General features: G+C 65.2%; 2 protein-coding genes and 1 long non-coding RNA gene across 11 annotated transcripts; 2 read left to right on the forward strand and 1 right to left on the reverse strand.

The window, feature by feature from the left end:
• Positions 1–2017: 2017 nt before the first annotated feature.
• On the forward strand, positions 2018–5921 carry BTC (betacellulin). Of its 3 annotated transcripts, XM_064416150.1 has the most exons (7): positions 2018–2152; positions 4647–4736; positions 4937–5054; positions 5176–5322; positions 5453–5521; positions 5624–5731; positions 5823–5921. In XM_064416150.1, the coding sequence occupies exons 1-6, from the start codon at positions 2080–2082 to the stop codon at positions 5727–5729; spliced, it is 603 nt and encodes a 200-aa protein (XP_064272220.1). In that variant the 5' UTR covers positions 2018–2079; the 3' UTR covers positions 5730–5731; positions 5823–5921. The 3 variants fall into 3 exon arrangements, with proteins under 3 accessions (XP_064272220.1, XP_064272222.1, XP_064272221.1); XM_064416152.1 differs by lacking the exon at positions 5453–5521; XM_064416151.1 differs by lacking the exon at positions 5453–5521 and having other exon boundaries at positions 5624–5921.
• Positions 5922–7729: 1808 nt separating this feature from the next.
• GC (GC vitamin D binding protein) lies at positions 7730–13812 on the reverse strand. Its single transcript, XM_064416155.1, has 12 exons — positions 13220–13812; positions 12115–12184; positions 11571–11703; positions 11263–11477; positions 11052–11185; positions 10881–10974; positions 10515–10644; positions 10214–10416; positions 9862–9994; positions 9679–9776; positions 9388–9520; positions 7730–9308 (listed from the first exon to the last, which is right to left on the reverse strand). The coding sequence occupies exons 1-12, from the start codon at positions 13452–13454 to the stop codon at positions 9255–9257; spliced, it is 1632 nt and encodes a 543-aa protein (XP_064272225.1). The 5' UTR covers positions 13455–13812; the 3' UTR covers positions 7730–9254.
• Positions 10492–13941, forward strand: LOC135298510 (uncharacterized). 7 transcript variants are annotated; one of them, XR_010360523.1, is made up of 7 exons: positions 10492–10640; positions 10816–10943; positions 11584–11729; positions 12090–12210; positions 12310–12953; positions 13471–13543; positions 13803–13941. It is a non-coding gene; the product is annotated as an uncharacterized LOC135298510 (long non-coding RNA). The 7 variants fall into 7 exon arrangements; XR_010360524.1 differs by lacking the exon at positions 10492–10640 and having other exon boundaries at positions 10748–10943; positions 12310–12448; positions 12800–12953; XR_010360520.1 differs by lacking the exon at positions 10492–10640 and having other exon boundaries at positions 10748–10943; positions 12310–12448; positions 12890–12953.
• The last annotated feature ends 1099 nt before the right edge of the window (positions 13942–15040 follow it).

Raw genomic sequence — 15040 nt, forward strand, 5'->3', positions numbered from 1 at the left:
CGAGCAGTTTTGTGATCCCTGATTCCGGGCCTCCCTGGGGATCGCCTTGCCTGCTGCGCAGAGGGATCTGGTGCCAGGCACTCAGGGTCCTGCCTTCCCCCGGCACAAACAGCTCCCAAAACGCAGCTCCAGTGCCCAGAGGAGCCAGCCGGGAGACAGACACCTGTGGCACAGCAGGAGGTACAAGGACCATGGTTTTACCCCTTTCTTTCTGGGAAGAGCAGTGCTGCGGGTGAAATATTTTCGGGCTGAGCTCATCCTCGCCAGCCTTTTGCGTGCTCACAATGGAAAAGGATTTTGGGAGCCCGGGCTGTGGCCGAGCTATCTTTACCCGGCCTTGCTCAGCCCTCAGCTCTGTTGCATTGTGTGGCATTTTCCCGGGATGGATCCTGGCTCTGGGCCTGGACCAGCAGGGCACAAAATCCAAGTCAGCTGGCATTCCTCGGGCAGCCGGGCGCTACCAGCACCCCCGCTCTCCTTGAGACCTTCCCTGTGCCCGGGAGGAGGGAAAACAGCGCTGCTGCTGCTGCTGCCGTGGGGGCAGCGCGGCGCCCTGGGTTTGGTGCCCACATCCCTGCTGTTGGTGCTGATGGATGCTCCCAAGGGCAGGAGTTTTGGGGGGTCGGGACGGGGCTGGGCACGCCGCTCTCCCCGCGGTTCGGGTGCCGGGGGCTGGGCTGCGGCGGGCCCGGAGCGCCCCGAGGGCCACCAGCCCCGGGCTCCCGCTGCCACCTGCTGGTCACCTCGGCCCGCGGGTCCCAGCCCGGCAGGGACACGGCCAGGGAGATCCTTTTTTGGGGATAACTTTGGCCAGCGCTTTCCCACTGCCGCTGGAGGCTGGAAACCATTGCCTCTGGTGACATCTGCCCCCAGGCTCCAGCTCTTTTTGAATCATCTTTTTAAAATGCCTTTCCCCACCAGTTTTATCCAGATGTGAAGGGTGCTGGAGGGAAATTTTTCTTTTTTTTTTTTTTTTTTTTTTTTTTTTTTTTTTTTTTTTGTCTGCCCCCTGCCTTTGCCCACCCCACCGGGATGAAGCCAGAACTCCTCGGGTGTCCCTGTGTCACATCCTGGGGCCAGCTGCCAGTTTTGCTGGCCTTGCCCGAGCCCCCAGCAGAGCTTTTGCTCCATCCTTGTGGTTTATGACGCCTTGCCTGTTTGGGGGGCCGCGGGCAGGGAGCGGGGGGGCCGTGAGCCCAGGGGCCGGCGGTACCGCCGTGCCGGAGCTTGCAGCAGGAATTTTTGGCTGGCCAGGGCTGAGGGAGCTTGCTCACCCCCTGGCCAGCGGCCAAATGGCATGGCTGGGTGGCTGCCAGCACTCGCATTAATAGCTGCCAGCTCGCGGTTTGAGGTCACCCGTTCTTTCCAGTCTTTCATTTCCACCTCCCCTGGCTCCGCGCCCCTCCCGGCCGGCAGAGCCCCCCGAGCCCTGCTGGGAGCCGGGGCAGCGCCAGCCGTGCCGGAGCAGCCCCGGAGGGGACACCTTCAGCCCGGGGTGTCTCTCCAGTTCCTCACGGGGTCACCCAGGGGACCGGGAATACCCTCCCGGCACCCCCCGAGGGAAAAATCACCCCGCGAGGTGTATTTGGGGAGGCACAGCCCCCTGCAGGATAATTCGGGGCTGCCGTCGCAGCCCGCCAGGGCCCTTGGCAGGGTGTTTCCTCCCAAGTGAGAGGTAGGAATTCCCGGCTTCCTTCCCGCTGGCTGGGAATTAATCTACCTCTCCTGGGGCGCGCACCCTCTGTCCCTCTGGAGAGGGGACCGTGCCTGGAGGGCGTGACGGCGGGATGGGGGATCCCTCCGGCTGCCCACATCCCCAGGGATGCGGGGCCAGGCACCTGCTTGCCGCCTCCCGGCAGGACGAGGGGTGGGACACGCGAGGGTGGGACAGCCGGGAGGGGACAGCCGGGAGGGGACACCGGCACCGCCAGGGGATGGCTGCGGCGGGGTGGGAGCCGCGCAGCTGGACAAGGAGGAGGCGGAGGCGGAGGAGGAGGAGGGCGGCGGTGCCCGAGCGGCCGCCCCCGTCCCGCCCTCCGCAGCCGCCGGGCACCGGGCACCGGGCAGGCGGCGGCGCGCATGGAGGCGGCGGCGGCCCCGGCCCCGGGCGGCGGCCCCGGCACCCTGCTGCTCTGCCTGGCCCTGGCCTCCGGTAAGCACGGGCGTCCCTCTGCCCCGCCACCTGCCCGGCCCCGGGACACCCGGCGGCCCGCGGGGTGCTCCTCCTCGCTTCCCGCCCCTGCTCTGTTGTCACCGCCGCTGTCCCAGCCCCGTGTCACCGTGCCCTGTCCCGGCTCCGTCCTCGCTCTGGTCCCGCTGTTCCCGTTCCCAGGCTGATGATCCTGCACCTGCCTCCCGGTGCCATCCCATCCCATCCCATCCCACCCCATCCCATCCCGGTGCTCTCCGGGTCCCATTCTGCTGCACCCTTGTGTTCCCCCCTCTCACCCCCCCATCCTGGTGCTGGCCCCGTCCCACGCCGGTGGCTCCCTGTGTCCCCCTGGACAATCCCATCCATCCCAGCCCTTCCTCTGTCCCAGCCTGCTGTTTGCCCAGCCCCCTCCCTGGGCTCCCCCTGTGCCCCCAGATCCCATCCTGGAACTCCCCGCCGCTCCAACCCAGTGCTCCCCTGCCTTGGGGGAGCATGGGGGCCAGGGCTGCATCCTGGGGCAGGATCGGGATGTTTTTGCCACCTGTTGGAGGGCACTGCTGAGGGGTGCCTGAGGAGTGTGGGATGCCGGGGCAGGGGGGCCAGTACCTCTCCAACAAGCGTGTGAGCGTTCATTCCCATGTTAGTTCCCAAGTTTTTGGGAAGCAGGCAGCTGCAGACAGGTGTCTGCTGATGGCTGCCAGGAAACAGCCTCAGGCTGGGGGGCTGAGACCCTCCCTGGCAGAGATCCCTCCCCTGCACTGGGATTTCGGGGGAGCTTTTCTCTCCGCAGGGAGCAGCTTGGGTTTGGCTCTTTGGCCGGGCTGGTGACAGCACTTGGCAAAACCTGCCAAACCTGTGCTGGCAGGAGGAAACCGAGGGTAGCCGACCTGTTTTGGGGCTGGCGTGTCCCCTCCGAGCGCGGCCGCCTCCTGGGCGATTGCTCCCCCGCGGTTTGGGCTTTCCTGGGGGAGCGCGGGGGTGTGAGCGGCAGCACAGCCCGCTGTTTGGGATGCTTCCCCGGGTTATCTCCGGCTGCTCAGCAGAGGCTGCAGCCCCAGATAGCGGAGCCAGCGCGTCAGGGAGGTGAGGGTGTTCGCACCTGCAGCCTCCGGGGCTGGCGCTGCCGCCAGGGCGGTCCTGCCGAGGGGCTGCCAGCCCGGAGGGTGCCAGAACTCCGCATCTGCTTGCAATAAGGGCGGGGAGCTCAGCTTGGTGGGGATCTTTCCATGTCGAGCTGTGAGCTCGGTCACGGCCGGTGAAGTCAGCCTCCCTGCCTGCGTGTCCCGCCTGTGCCCACAGCTGGATGCCGGGGTGCAGCCGCCCCGTGGCTCATCCCTGGCTGCCGCCAGGCAGCTCCCACCCTGCGGGTGGGGCGGTGGGCTCGCTTCCCTCCCCGCCGGGCTCTCCGCGCCGCCGTCACTCCCCAGCGCGGAGCTGGCTATATATAGCCAGGAGGGACGTGTGCGCCGGGAATGTCCCCGCTGCGGGACCCGCAGGCTCGGCCGGGCAGCTCCCGCCGCTGTTTCCAAGGCGCCGGAGGAGGAAACGGGGAGCGGGAGACGAGGCTTGGCTGCGCCAGCTCTCCGCTCCCTGCCAAGGCTCCGAGTGTCCCCCCGCGGGACGGCAGCGGCCCCGCCTCGGCGGGACACCTCCGCGGAGCCGCCCGGCAGGCAGGACCTGTCCCCGCTCCCGGGAGCCGCCCGGGCGGGTGAATCCCCGGGGAGGGCCGCGCTGAGTCAGGCTGGCATGCCGGCGATCCGGTTACCGCCGCGCCGGGAGCCGCCTCCCGCTCCCGGCCCGGGGCACCGGCACGGCGCGCCGGCCCCTCTGCCCGGGCCCGGGCTCTGCGGGCTGCGGGGACAGCGCCGAGCGCCGTGCGGGGCCTCAAGGGGCGCCGAGGGAGCTGCAGAGGGACCTGTGGCAAGGGCACGGAGCGACGGGACAAAGGGGAAGGGCTCCGCGCTGACAAAGGGCAGGTTTAGATTAGATACTGGGAAGGAATTCTTCCCTGGGAGGGTGGGGAGGCTCTGGCACCGGTTGCCCAGGGAAGCTGTGGCTGCCCCATCCCTGGCAGTGTCCAAGGCCAGGTTGGACGGGGCTCGGAGCAGCCTGGGACAGTGGGAGGTGTCCCTGCCCGCGGCAGCAGGGCTGGATGAACTTCACCGTCCCGTCCAGCCTGAAGCAATCAGTGATTCCATCAGTCCGGATCTCTCTGGGGATCCCTTCCCGCATCCTCCCCGGGCACAGCAGCAGCTGCCCGGGCTGTGTGGTCCAAACCCCCCCAGGCTGGCTCCCGGACCTCCGTGCCGGGCGTTGCCGGGTGGAGGCAGCAGGCGGGGCCGGCTTTCCCTTCTCCCGGCCCCGGGGAAAAGCTGATGCTGCCAGCTTTGGCAGGGGGTCCGCGGCCGCAGCTGCAGAGCCCGCTGCCAGCGCCCCCCCCGTGGCTTCGGGGGGCTCTGGGGCTCCCCTCTGAGCTGCCTCCGCCGCCCTCCAGGCTTGGCACTCTTCAGCTGCGTGGGCGCCGACACCAACACCACGGCGGGCACCGAGGGGCTCAGCTGCGGCACGGCCAGGGCGTGCACAGGTGAGGGGGGCTGCCGGGGGGCTGCGGGCCCCGGAGGCCGCGGGAGGGAGCGGGGCGGCGGGCCGGGAGCGCGGAGGAGCGGGGGTTTTTGTCCCCTGAGCCGAGGACGCCCGTGCCGAGCCGGGCGGGCTCGGGGGTGCCGCTGCCTCCGGGCAGAGCTGTCACCCCCCTGGGGCTGTCCCCCGTGCGTGTCACCGCAGGGAACGGCACGCAGCCGCGGCGGCAGAGCCACTTCTCCCGCTGCCCGGAGGAGTTCCAGCACTACTGCGTCAAGGGCAGGTGCCGCTTCCTCGTGGCCGAGCAGGCGCCGGCTTGTGTGTAAGTCACCCGCCGTGGGGACACGGCGACACGGCGCCCGCCGGGAGGGCAGCGCGAGGGGGGCACGGGCAGCGCGGCAGCCTTGGGGACCGCGCCGTGCCTCCCGTGTGCCGCGGGGCAGGTGCGAGCGGGGCTACACCGGGGCTCGCTGCGAGAGGGTGGATCTGTTCTACCTGCGAGGGGACCAGGGCCAGATCGTCATCATCTCCCTGATCGTCGCCATCGGCGCCCTCATCATCCTCGTCGTCGGCATCTGCCTCTGCAGCCAGTACGTGGGGGAACGGCGCGGGAAGGGAAGGGAAAGGGAAAGGGAAGAGGGAGCAAATCCCGCCCGGCTGCCCTGGCTCCGGGCAGGTGGAGCTGGGGCTGCCCCAGGCTGGTGGGACGTGGTCCTGCAGGTGTTGGGAGGTGCCTGGGACATTCCTTTGGAAAGCAGGTGTGATCCCCTTCTGTGGATCTTCTGCAGGGTAAAAGCCGAGGGAGAGGGAGGAGCATCACTGCCATGTCCCCGTCTGCCTCTTTTTTTTTAAATTTTGTTTGTTTGTTTACCATTTCCCCTCCCTGTCAAGCCACTGTCGGAGGCAGCGTAGGAAGAGGAAGGCAGAAGAGATGGAAACGCTGAACAAGGACGGACCTTCCAGAAGTGAAGACGTGCGGGAAACGGGCATCGCGTGAAGGTGCGGGGCAGCGGGGGCGCGACCGGGCCGGTGCCCCCGGAGCCCCGCACGGGGCTGGCTGCGAGGCCCACGGGCTCCGCTCTCCCCGCAGGAGCTCCCGGTACCTGCGGGCGGGTCCCGGACGGCAGCAGCGGCTGGCTCCACGGGCTAAAGCGGGCAGCGGCTTCAATAAAGGGGTGACGGAAAGGTGTCCCCGTGTCGCCGGTGTCCTTGGGGCGGGGGCTGCGCGGCCGCCAGACGGGGACACTGCCCTGGAGGGGCGGTCCCGATCCCGGTCCCGGTCTCGGTCCCGGTCCAAGGGCTCTGCCGGGCTCGGGTCCCGTTCCGGGCAGCTCTGCTGGAGCTGCTCCCGTTGCCCCCGAGCCTCCCCGCAGGGACCGAGCCCAGCTCGGCGCCCTGCCGGTTCCCCACCCCGGCGGGAGAGGGGAGGGACCGGCTGGGGGAAACCGGGCAAAACGGGTGGAAAACAGGTGAGAACCGGGGCAGAACGGGGCGAGCCCGGGCCGCTGGCTCCCGTGGCCCCGCGCTGCGGGCTCCGGTGCCCGGAGCTGCGCTCCGGACCGTGCCCGCCCGGCACGGGGATGGTTTGTCCCCCCTCGGTGCGGGACACGCCGGGGTCCCCGTGTCCCTGGCAGGGGGTTTAGGCGCTGACCCTGTGCGGGGACAGCATCGGCACCCCGCGATGGGGCCGGGTGTCCCCGGTGTCACCCCGCGGTACCGCGGGAGGCGGTGGAGCCGCGGCAGCTCCCAATTCCCGGCACGGGCCCGGCTCCCGCTCCAGCCGGGGCACGGTGACCGCTCCCGGGGCTCTGCAGCCCCCCGAGACTGCCAGCGGCTGGGGCTGGAGTCTCCCGGGAGAGCCGCTGACCCTCCCGCCCCGGGCTCGGTTCTCCCGGCACGGCACGGCACGGCACGGGTTGCTCTGCCCGAGCAGGACAGACCGTCCAGCCTGGCTCGGCTCGGCCACAGACAGCATCCCCTGCAGCCGGTGAGCGTGCGAGGCAAACTGCTTTGCACCGGGGGGCAGCCCTCTGCTCCTGGCCGGGCTCATCCCGGTGGATGCCTGGGAGCTGGAGCTGGCAGGAACCCGGGCTGGGGGGGCTCTGGGGCTGTGAACAGCCCTGCCCTGACTGAAACCCTTCTTTTTCAGCTCCAGCCGTGCCACGGTGACAGCAGAGGCTGCCCAGGCATCGGCAGGGGCTCCCGCAGCCCCGCGGTGCTTCCAGCTGGATTCGGGGCCGGTGCCCGTCCCTCGGGAGGTGCTGGTGCCCAGGCCATGCCAGGTGCCCGTGGAAGGCTCATCCCCGTGCCCAGGCAAGGAGCTCGGCCCCGAGGTGCCAAGGGACATTTTTTTGGGCACCTACTGCAGCAAGGGGAGGTGGATTCCCGGTTGCAGGCAGCTGCTGGAAGCCCTGGTGGGAGCTGAGCAGCACCAGCAGCACCTGTGAGCTGATCCCCCCTCTATAAAAGGCTGGTTTCAGCCCCAGGCTTTGCTGGGCCTGCCTGGGGGAGTGAAGCCAAGAGGAAAAAAATGCTTGCTGTTGCTTTGGGAATGTGCTGCACGCTGTCTGGGAGACAAATAAAATGAAAAGGAGGTATGAGCCTTTTTCCTGCCTGGTTTTTGGGTGGTTGGAGTCGATGGCTGGGATGCTGCAGGCCCAAAAGGGCTGGGAAGAGCAGGCACTGGGGAGCCAGCAGCCCTGCAGGCCTCAGAGGTGCATCAAACACTTTCATGTTTTTTATGATGCTTCATGGAGCGCTGGCCAGGTGAGTGCTGGGGCTCTTTTATGCACTGCTGGGTTTTCAGGGCTTTAAGTAATCCCCACTGGGCTTTTCCCTACATTCCCTGGGTGTAAGGAGGTGATCCTTCCCTGGATGCCACCCTGGAGCTCCTGCACTCCCACAGAATTCCTGAGGAGTTCCTGGGCAGTGCACAGGAGGGGTTGTCCTGAGCTCACCAAGGCTGGGGATTGAAAAAATAAACCCCACACAACCAAGTCAGGAACTTTGCTGCTTCCCTTACATTTTTGGAAATGGGTTAGAGAGGCGGTGGGATGAAAAGGCAGGAGGTGAATCCTCCCTGTGGATGTCACGGGGCTGAGGGCAGGAGGAATGAGAGCTGGAAAATTGCTACAAAAAACCAAATTAAAGTCCCAGGTAAAACAGAGAGTGGGAAAGCCAACTGGTTTATGGCAAGGAGTGGATGGAATCCCTGGGGAGGTGATGCTGGCAGGAAATCAGGCAGGGGCAGCCCGAACTTTCCAAGGAAATCTGGTCGTTTTAGTAGGAGGATTATGATTTGTGTTGCTTTGAACAGCAGTTGGGTATTTTTGGGTGGCTTTACCCCCATAAGCAGTGATGGTGTCACCTGGCAGAGATGGCTTTGGCTGGCTTAGTGGCATTTCCCCAGTTTTCCTTGGAATTCCAGGTCACTGGAATTATCAGCCCTTGCCCTGCAATCTGGAATGTGAAGGATGCAAACCTGAGCACAGGAATGACATGTGGGTCACTCATCCCAACAGAACAAGGTGAAACCCAACTTACTGATTGGAAAGCATTAGAAATAATTGGAAATCAATATTTTGGAAAACAGATGCCAAAGGCAGGCCGTGACAGGAGGATCCATGCCTTGGCACCAGCACGTCCAGCCCCAGGTCAGTGGGGTCCCTGGGGCAAAAAACAAACAAAAAAAAAACCAGTTTCCCCTTTGTGCCCAGCTCTGTACCCCACAATAAGAGGGGCTCTGGCAGGAGGAGGACAGGGATGGCGCCAGCCCAATCCACCTTGTTCCTCACCCTCCAGGGGAACTCGGCAGTGACCCAGGGGCTGCCAGTGCTCCCAGGGAAGGCACGAGCTGCCTTGAACAGGGAGTTCTGCTTGCGTTTGGCTCTGTTTTATCGCTCTGGTTCATCTCTGCGCACCCAGGTGTCCTCGGGCGCTTCCCTTGCCGTGTTTGTGGTACACAAAGCTCCCACGTCTGGGCTCTGGGGATTTTCCTGCTGTTTCCTGGGCTGGCTTTGCCATCCTCCTGCATCCCAACCCGGGGCTTGGTGGCCTGCAGCACCCCCAAATTCCCAGCCGTGCTCGCCTGGGCAGGTGGGGAGCTGGGGGTGTCCCTCTCAGGCTGCTGCTGCTTCCAGGCAGCTGAATGCCCCAACACCCACGGGCTGCTGTCCTTGGGGACGTTTGATGAGTCTTTTCCCTGGTTTCGCTTACATTTCAGAGCTTTATCTGCCAGGGACAGGGCTGGGACCCCTTCCTGCCCGCGGAGGAGAAGTTGTGCCGCTGTCCCACCCTCCGCGCCGCCCCGAGGGCGCACAAAGCGCTCCCTGCAGGGCGCTTTCCTTCTCTTTATTTTGGCTGCAGGAATACAAGGTGCGGGCTCGGGGACCCCTCCCGTCTGCCGGACCTCCTCCAGCCCAGCTCCCCGATGCTCCCTCCCGATGTCCCCCGTGCCGTTCCCGCGCGTTCCCGCAGCTCGGGCTCCTCCGTCCGTGCGCCATCCTTGGAGGAGCGATCCCCGCTATCCCAGCAGGCAGGAGCCCTTCTGGCACAGCTCCCCCAGCTCCGAGCTCACCTGGGAAGGAGGGAAGAGCCGAGGGGCAGCGCGGAGCGGGCCCCGGCGGCCCGGGGGGCGGGAGGGGCCGCGGCCGTACCTTGGAAGCGCAGAGCAGCGGCGGAGCGCCCGGCAGGCAGCAGGCGGAGGCGAAGGATGCTCGCTGCTCCAGGAGCTGCTCCAGCTGCTCCGGGCCGGGCTGGGGCTCGGCCTGCGCCAGGCTGTCGCGCAGCCTGCGGCGTGGGGAGCGCGGTCACACGGGAGCCGCGCTCCGGGGCACGGCGGGGACACGCGTGGGCACAGCCCCGTTCGGCACCCCCGGCGTCGCGGAGCAATTGCGATCGCGTCCCGCCATCCGGATGGGTTTTTGTGGGGGGAAGGGAAAGCTCACCTCTTCTTGAAGTCGAGGAAAGGCAGCTGGTTGTGCTGCCCGCAGAGCTGGTTGGCCTTTTCCAGGAAGGGCAGCAGCTCCGCTCCTATCCGCTTGCGCTGGGGGCAGAGGGGGAGTCACCGGGCTGGGATCTGGGGGGCGCTGGGATGAGGGGCAGAGGGATGAGCCCCAGAGCCCCCTCACCTTGCTGTCCCAGCAGGCGGAGGGGTCACTGGAAGAGCAGCATTCCCCGCGGAGTTTCCCAGAGGAGTCGTAGAGCTTGGCGAGGACGGCGTCGGGGAGGCTGGGGTGCCTGCGGGCCAGCTCAAACAGGAACCTGGAGCGGCAAACGAGAGCTCCGGTGAGTTTCACTGGCACCTCCGTGCAGCCCCTGGGGCTGCCTGCCGGCACCAATTCCCCTGGGGGAACTGAGGATGCTCCCCCGGTTATCCCCACAAAAAGCCAAGTGTGTAACAGGGTCAGGAACTGGTTGGACTCGATAATTTTAGGGATCTTTTCCCACTCAAATGGTTTTATTCCATGACTGCCCACTCACCTGGTGGCATGGAGAGCCCCGTCCTTGGCACACAGCTCCTTGTTGGTGGGCTCGGGCAGCGCTGGCAGCTCGGGAGCCGGCGCTGGGAGCATGGCCAGGATGCAGAAATGGTTTTCCATCAGGTTTTTCCCCTTGCAGCAGGCGGCGAAGCGCGCGTCGCGGGCCGACAGCGCCGCACAGACTTTGGCCGTGTGCTCCAGGAGCTGCAGGGAGGGAGCAGGGCCTGGGCAGGTGCCCCCGGCTCCCCGAGCTCCTGCTGGCACTCGGGAGCTGCTCCGGGCTGGGCTCCAGCCCTCCCTACCTTCTTCTGCATGCAGTCCTCGGCCAGGGAGTCGCAGCACTGGGAGGACACCTCGGCAGCGCCCTCGGCCAGGGGCAGAAGGTCCTCGAAGGGAGCAGTGGGAACCTTCTGGGCCAGCGAGGCCAGGTAGCTGGGGAGCACAGGGTGTGTGGGGCTGGCAGCTGGGAACACCCAGCAGCTTCCCAGGAAACAGCTCTGAGCTGGAGGGAGGGAGGGAGGGCATGGGAGGGCAGGGCTTGCTCTGCTCCTGTGCTGTGCACCAGAATCAAAGCTTGTATTCCTGAATGCTGCCCGCCAACAGGGTCTGCAGCAGGAGAGAGGAGCCCTGCCCCTGTTCCAGGGTGGAGAGGCCATTTCCCCCTGTACCTGAAGCTGACTTTGTCCTTGCCATAGGCCGAGAAGCGGGAGCAAATCCGGTTTGACGTCAGGGTGAGTAGGGAGAGGGTTTTCCTCTCCAGTTCTCTGCCACAAAAAGAGAACGGGAATGAGCACGGTGAGGAGTGGGGGAGTGAGGACGGGAGCTCCAGAGGCTCTCACCTCCTTCAGGAAGCAGGCAGTGGGGCGCAGGGGAGATGCAGCAGGTGGAGACCATGGAGAGGAAGGAGGTGGTGGAGGCCAGGAGCACGGGCAGGGGAGCCTGGCTGTAGCTGCTGGAGTACTCATAGAGAAACCTGCGGCAGAGACGGGATAGGGACACCCAGCGCCCCGGCACCAGGGCGTCCCGAGCGCTGCCCCCGCGCCGCCTCACCTGTCGGCGAATTCCCGGGGGTCCTCGCGGAAGGCGCGGCAGAGCTCCCTGTCGGAGGGCTGCAGGAAGCGGGGCAGCCCGGGCGGGGCCGGGTGCCGCAGCGCCGCCAGGCACAGCTTGCGCTCCAGGCCCTGCTGCGCGCAGCACTCCGCCGTGCCGGGATGCGCCGGGAAGGGCGAGCCCGCGCTGCACGACTTCACCGACAGCGCCGTGGACTGCGGGGGGGACAGCGGGTTATGGCCGCCCCTTCCCTTTGCCCGCTACCCCTTCGTTTTTGGGGTCCGTCGGCCCTTTTTGGGCAGGCTCACCCCGGCGTCGTAGCAGGAGGGGTCAGCCCCGTCGGCGCAGCAGGTCTCGGCCAGGGAGACGATTTCCCGCACGAGGCTGCCGATCTCCTCGAAGGTGCCGTTGGAATATTTGCGGCTGTTGGCAACCATGGTCCTGGCAGCAGGGACAGGGAGAGCCAGGTGAGCCTTTATCTCCCTCCCATCAGAAATCACCGCACGGGACTGTTCTGCACAAATGGGTTTAGCAGTGCCGGCTGCGGTGCAGAGAGAAATTACAGCATATTCCCTGGAAAACAGCCAGGAAAGAACTGGAACAGCTTCCAGGCTGGGGGCTGCCACTTACGGGGGACTGTGTGTCAGCTCTGTGAGAATTCTTAATCATTTAGGTACTTAATTGGCTCTGAGGAATTCAATAAGGGATCCAACTTTTCTCCTGCTAAAAGCAATCAGAGCCCAGGGGTTGAATAGGGTCTCCCCTTTCTGATGGATTGGATCCATCTGCCCTTTCCGAGGTTTTTATTTACTATGCTCTTGGCTCAGGTGTCCAGCAGCAGGAGGTACCTACATGGTTCTGAAGTTCTCCTTTCCCAGGATCTTGTACTCCTGGCAGACTTTCTCCCGGACATAAGCTTTCCCTGAAAGTGCAGGAGAAGGAGGAATTGTGAGTAGGGAACAAGGAACACTCTGCCACCACAGGACACGCTGCTTTATTCACTTGAGCTTTGTTCATTTTTTTCACTCCACTGCTTCTTTTCCCAAGGAGGATTTGGTGGTCCCTGGGGAGATATTGGCACAGCCGGCCTGGGAGAAGCATCCCTGGTGTCCAGGCTGCTGCTCCAGCCCCACAGCCAGGGAAAGGAGCAGGGAGAAAACCCTTCCTGGAGCTGGGAGAGCTACAGGTAAATCACACAGCAGTTTTTGGAGGATGGAATATGTGGGGTTGGGTTTTTTTGGCAGGGCCTGGAAACCATAAGGGCTGGGAAACCATGCGGGGCCAGGTCCAGGGAGCAGCCAGGAGTGAAAACATTCCCGGCAGCGCTGCCATCCCTGGAAAAGCGCGATCGATCCGTGTGGGGCCAGACTTTGGCACCAGCAGGGTAAACACGGCCCCCGGCGTTCCCTGGGATTGCAGCGTGGGGCAGGGTCACCTCCCCAAAACCAGGACTCGGAGGGTCACCTCGCCCCGCTGGGAATGGAGGGGCTGCCCCAAAAGGGGAAACCATGGAGCAGGCGCGTTTCTTTCCCGGCAGGAACGCCGGCTCCCGGTCCCAACCCGTGGCATTGCCGTTCACTTGTACAAAGCCGTGTGGGAGAGGTGAGGTCTGGGTGTTTTTTGGCAGGTGGGCAGTCCCTGTGGAGCTGAGGAGGCAGCCGAGGGCGGCAGAGCACGGTTTCCACCAAGGGGTGAGTTTTGCACAGGGAGTCAGGAAATCCCACTTTCCTCTGGAAAGAGATGGAGCCCATCCCTGCAGCTCTGCCCTCTCCCCCTCTCACCTCCTCCAGCGTCACCCCAAAGAGGCATCCTGCACCCCAAACCCTCCTGCCGCCCCTTCCCTTCCCTCCCTGGTCATGCCCAGCGGTCTGGGAGAGGGCAGGCCATGGAAAACCACTGGAACTGCCCCGTGCCCCTCATCCCAGGGCCAGCAAGGCCCCGGGATCACCTCCCTTACCTCGGTGTAGCGCCTGCGCAGCAGCCAGGAGCGGCAGCAGCGCCAGAGCTGCCCTCATGCTGGAGCTGGCTCTCCTCCTCCTGCCGGGAATCGGCACCGGGAATCCCATCCCCGAGTTTTTATGGAGGCAGGGGCAGCAGCCGGGAGAATGATTAACCCCAGAGGGCAAGCATCCTTGGCCTGCCAGCTGGGGCCTGGCTGCCAGCCCCCCGGCGATCCAGCCGGTCTGAATCATTAACTTGGGAAAACAGGGATGGGTGAAACCTCGGGATCTGTGAAGGATGCCGGGAGCAACACGAGCGACAGGACGAGAAGAAGCTCTCGGTGAGTGGCAAGCCCTGTGTGCTGGGGACAGTGTCTGATCCTGCTTTTTTTTGGGATGTCAGCACACCAAACCCGCTGGTGCTGCTGGGAAAAGCCGGCTGTTGTCCTTGGAAGCTGAGCTCCAGGCTGCACCTCAGGTTTCGTTCCTGCCTCTGCCCCATCCCAGGTTTCTGCTGGGAGTGTTGTGGAGCTCTCCCTACAGTGCAGCTTTCCCTTTGTCCCTAGAAAAATGACAGTTCAGCACCTTATCATCTTCCAGGGTCCAAGGAGAAGATCCAGCTGAAGTGATCCTCGCTGTCCTGCCTGGACAGCTGATGAGAGGGAAGCACAGAGGGAGGGATGGAGATCCAGCTGCTGCAGTGGGACCCCTGGCTCCCAAATCCGCCCAGCCTCCATGCAGCCTGCACTCCCCTTGGGACCAGATGTTCCTCTCAGACCTCATCCTGGGACGCAGACAGGTTTTTATGGAAGATCCCAGCTTGTTCTCCCGGGGGTGAGCTGCAGCTTGGGACCAAATCCTGCCCACCCAGGAGAGAACCATGTCCTGGTCATGATGGTTTGTGTGTGAAAGCTGAAAATAAATAATTAGGGACTCATGGACTGGCCTGGGTGAACTCTTCCTGCCAAGCGCTCATGCCACGGCGGGGGGTGGGGGGCAGCCCCACAGGCCGGGCCGCCCCCCCGAGCACACGGGGCCGGCCCTCGGTTCCGCCTCTGCACCGGGGAGCCACGGCCGCTGTCCCGGGCCGTCACAGCCGGCCCAGCGCCCGGCCCGCAGCGGCTCCTCCCGCCCGATACCGGTACCGGCACCGATGCGGGCCCCACACCGACCCGGTACCGATACCGGGCGCGGGGCCGGGCCGGCCGTGAGGGGAGGAGCCGCAGAGCGCCTGCGCGGGGCGGGGCCGACACAGGTGTGAGCGGGGCGGGGCCACAGAGCGCGGGGCGGGGCCGACACAGGTGCGCGGCGCTCCAGGGCGGCTGCGCGGGGCGGGGCCGAGGGCATTTAAACCCCGGGAGCCGCCTCAGGCGCCATTTTCCGCCCAGCGGCCGGCGGTGCCGCGCGCTGCCGGTGCGGGCTCCTCAGGCGGGGCTCGGGTGACGTTCTCTCTGCCCCTCTTTCCTCCTCCGCCTACCCCTTACCCTCTCCTGCCCGGCTCCCCATTCCCTCCTCTCCATGACCCTCTAGCCACCTCGACCCCCGACTCTTCCTTTCCTTTCCTTTCCTTTCCTTTCCTTTCCTTTCCTTTCCTTTCCTTTCCTTTCCTTTCCTTTCCTTTCCTTTCCTTTCCTTTCCTTTCCTTTCCTTTCCTTTCCCCTCTCCTCTCCTCTCCTCTCCTCTCCTCTCCTCTCCTCTCCTCTCCTCTCCTCTCCTCTCCTCTCCCTTTCCTTATCTCCCCATGTCTTTCCTTCATTCCCCTGTCTCTTCCCCCTTATCTCCCTATGTCTCCCTAGTCGCCCCTCTCTGTCCCCTGTCCCCCTTATTCCCTTTATTTC

Source organism: Passer domesticus, chromosome 4, assembly GCF_036417665.1.
Source record: "Passer domesticus isolate bPasDom1 chromosome 4, bPasDom1.hap1, whole genome shotgun sequence".
NCBI classification, from domain to species: domain Eukaryota; kingdom Metazoa; phylum Chordata; class Aves; order Passeriformes; family Passeridae; genus Passer; species Passer domesticus.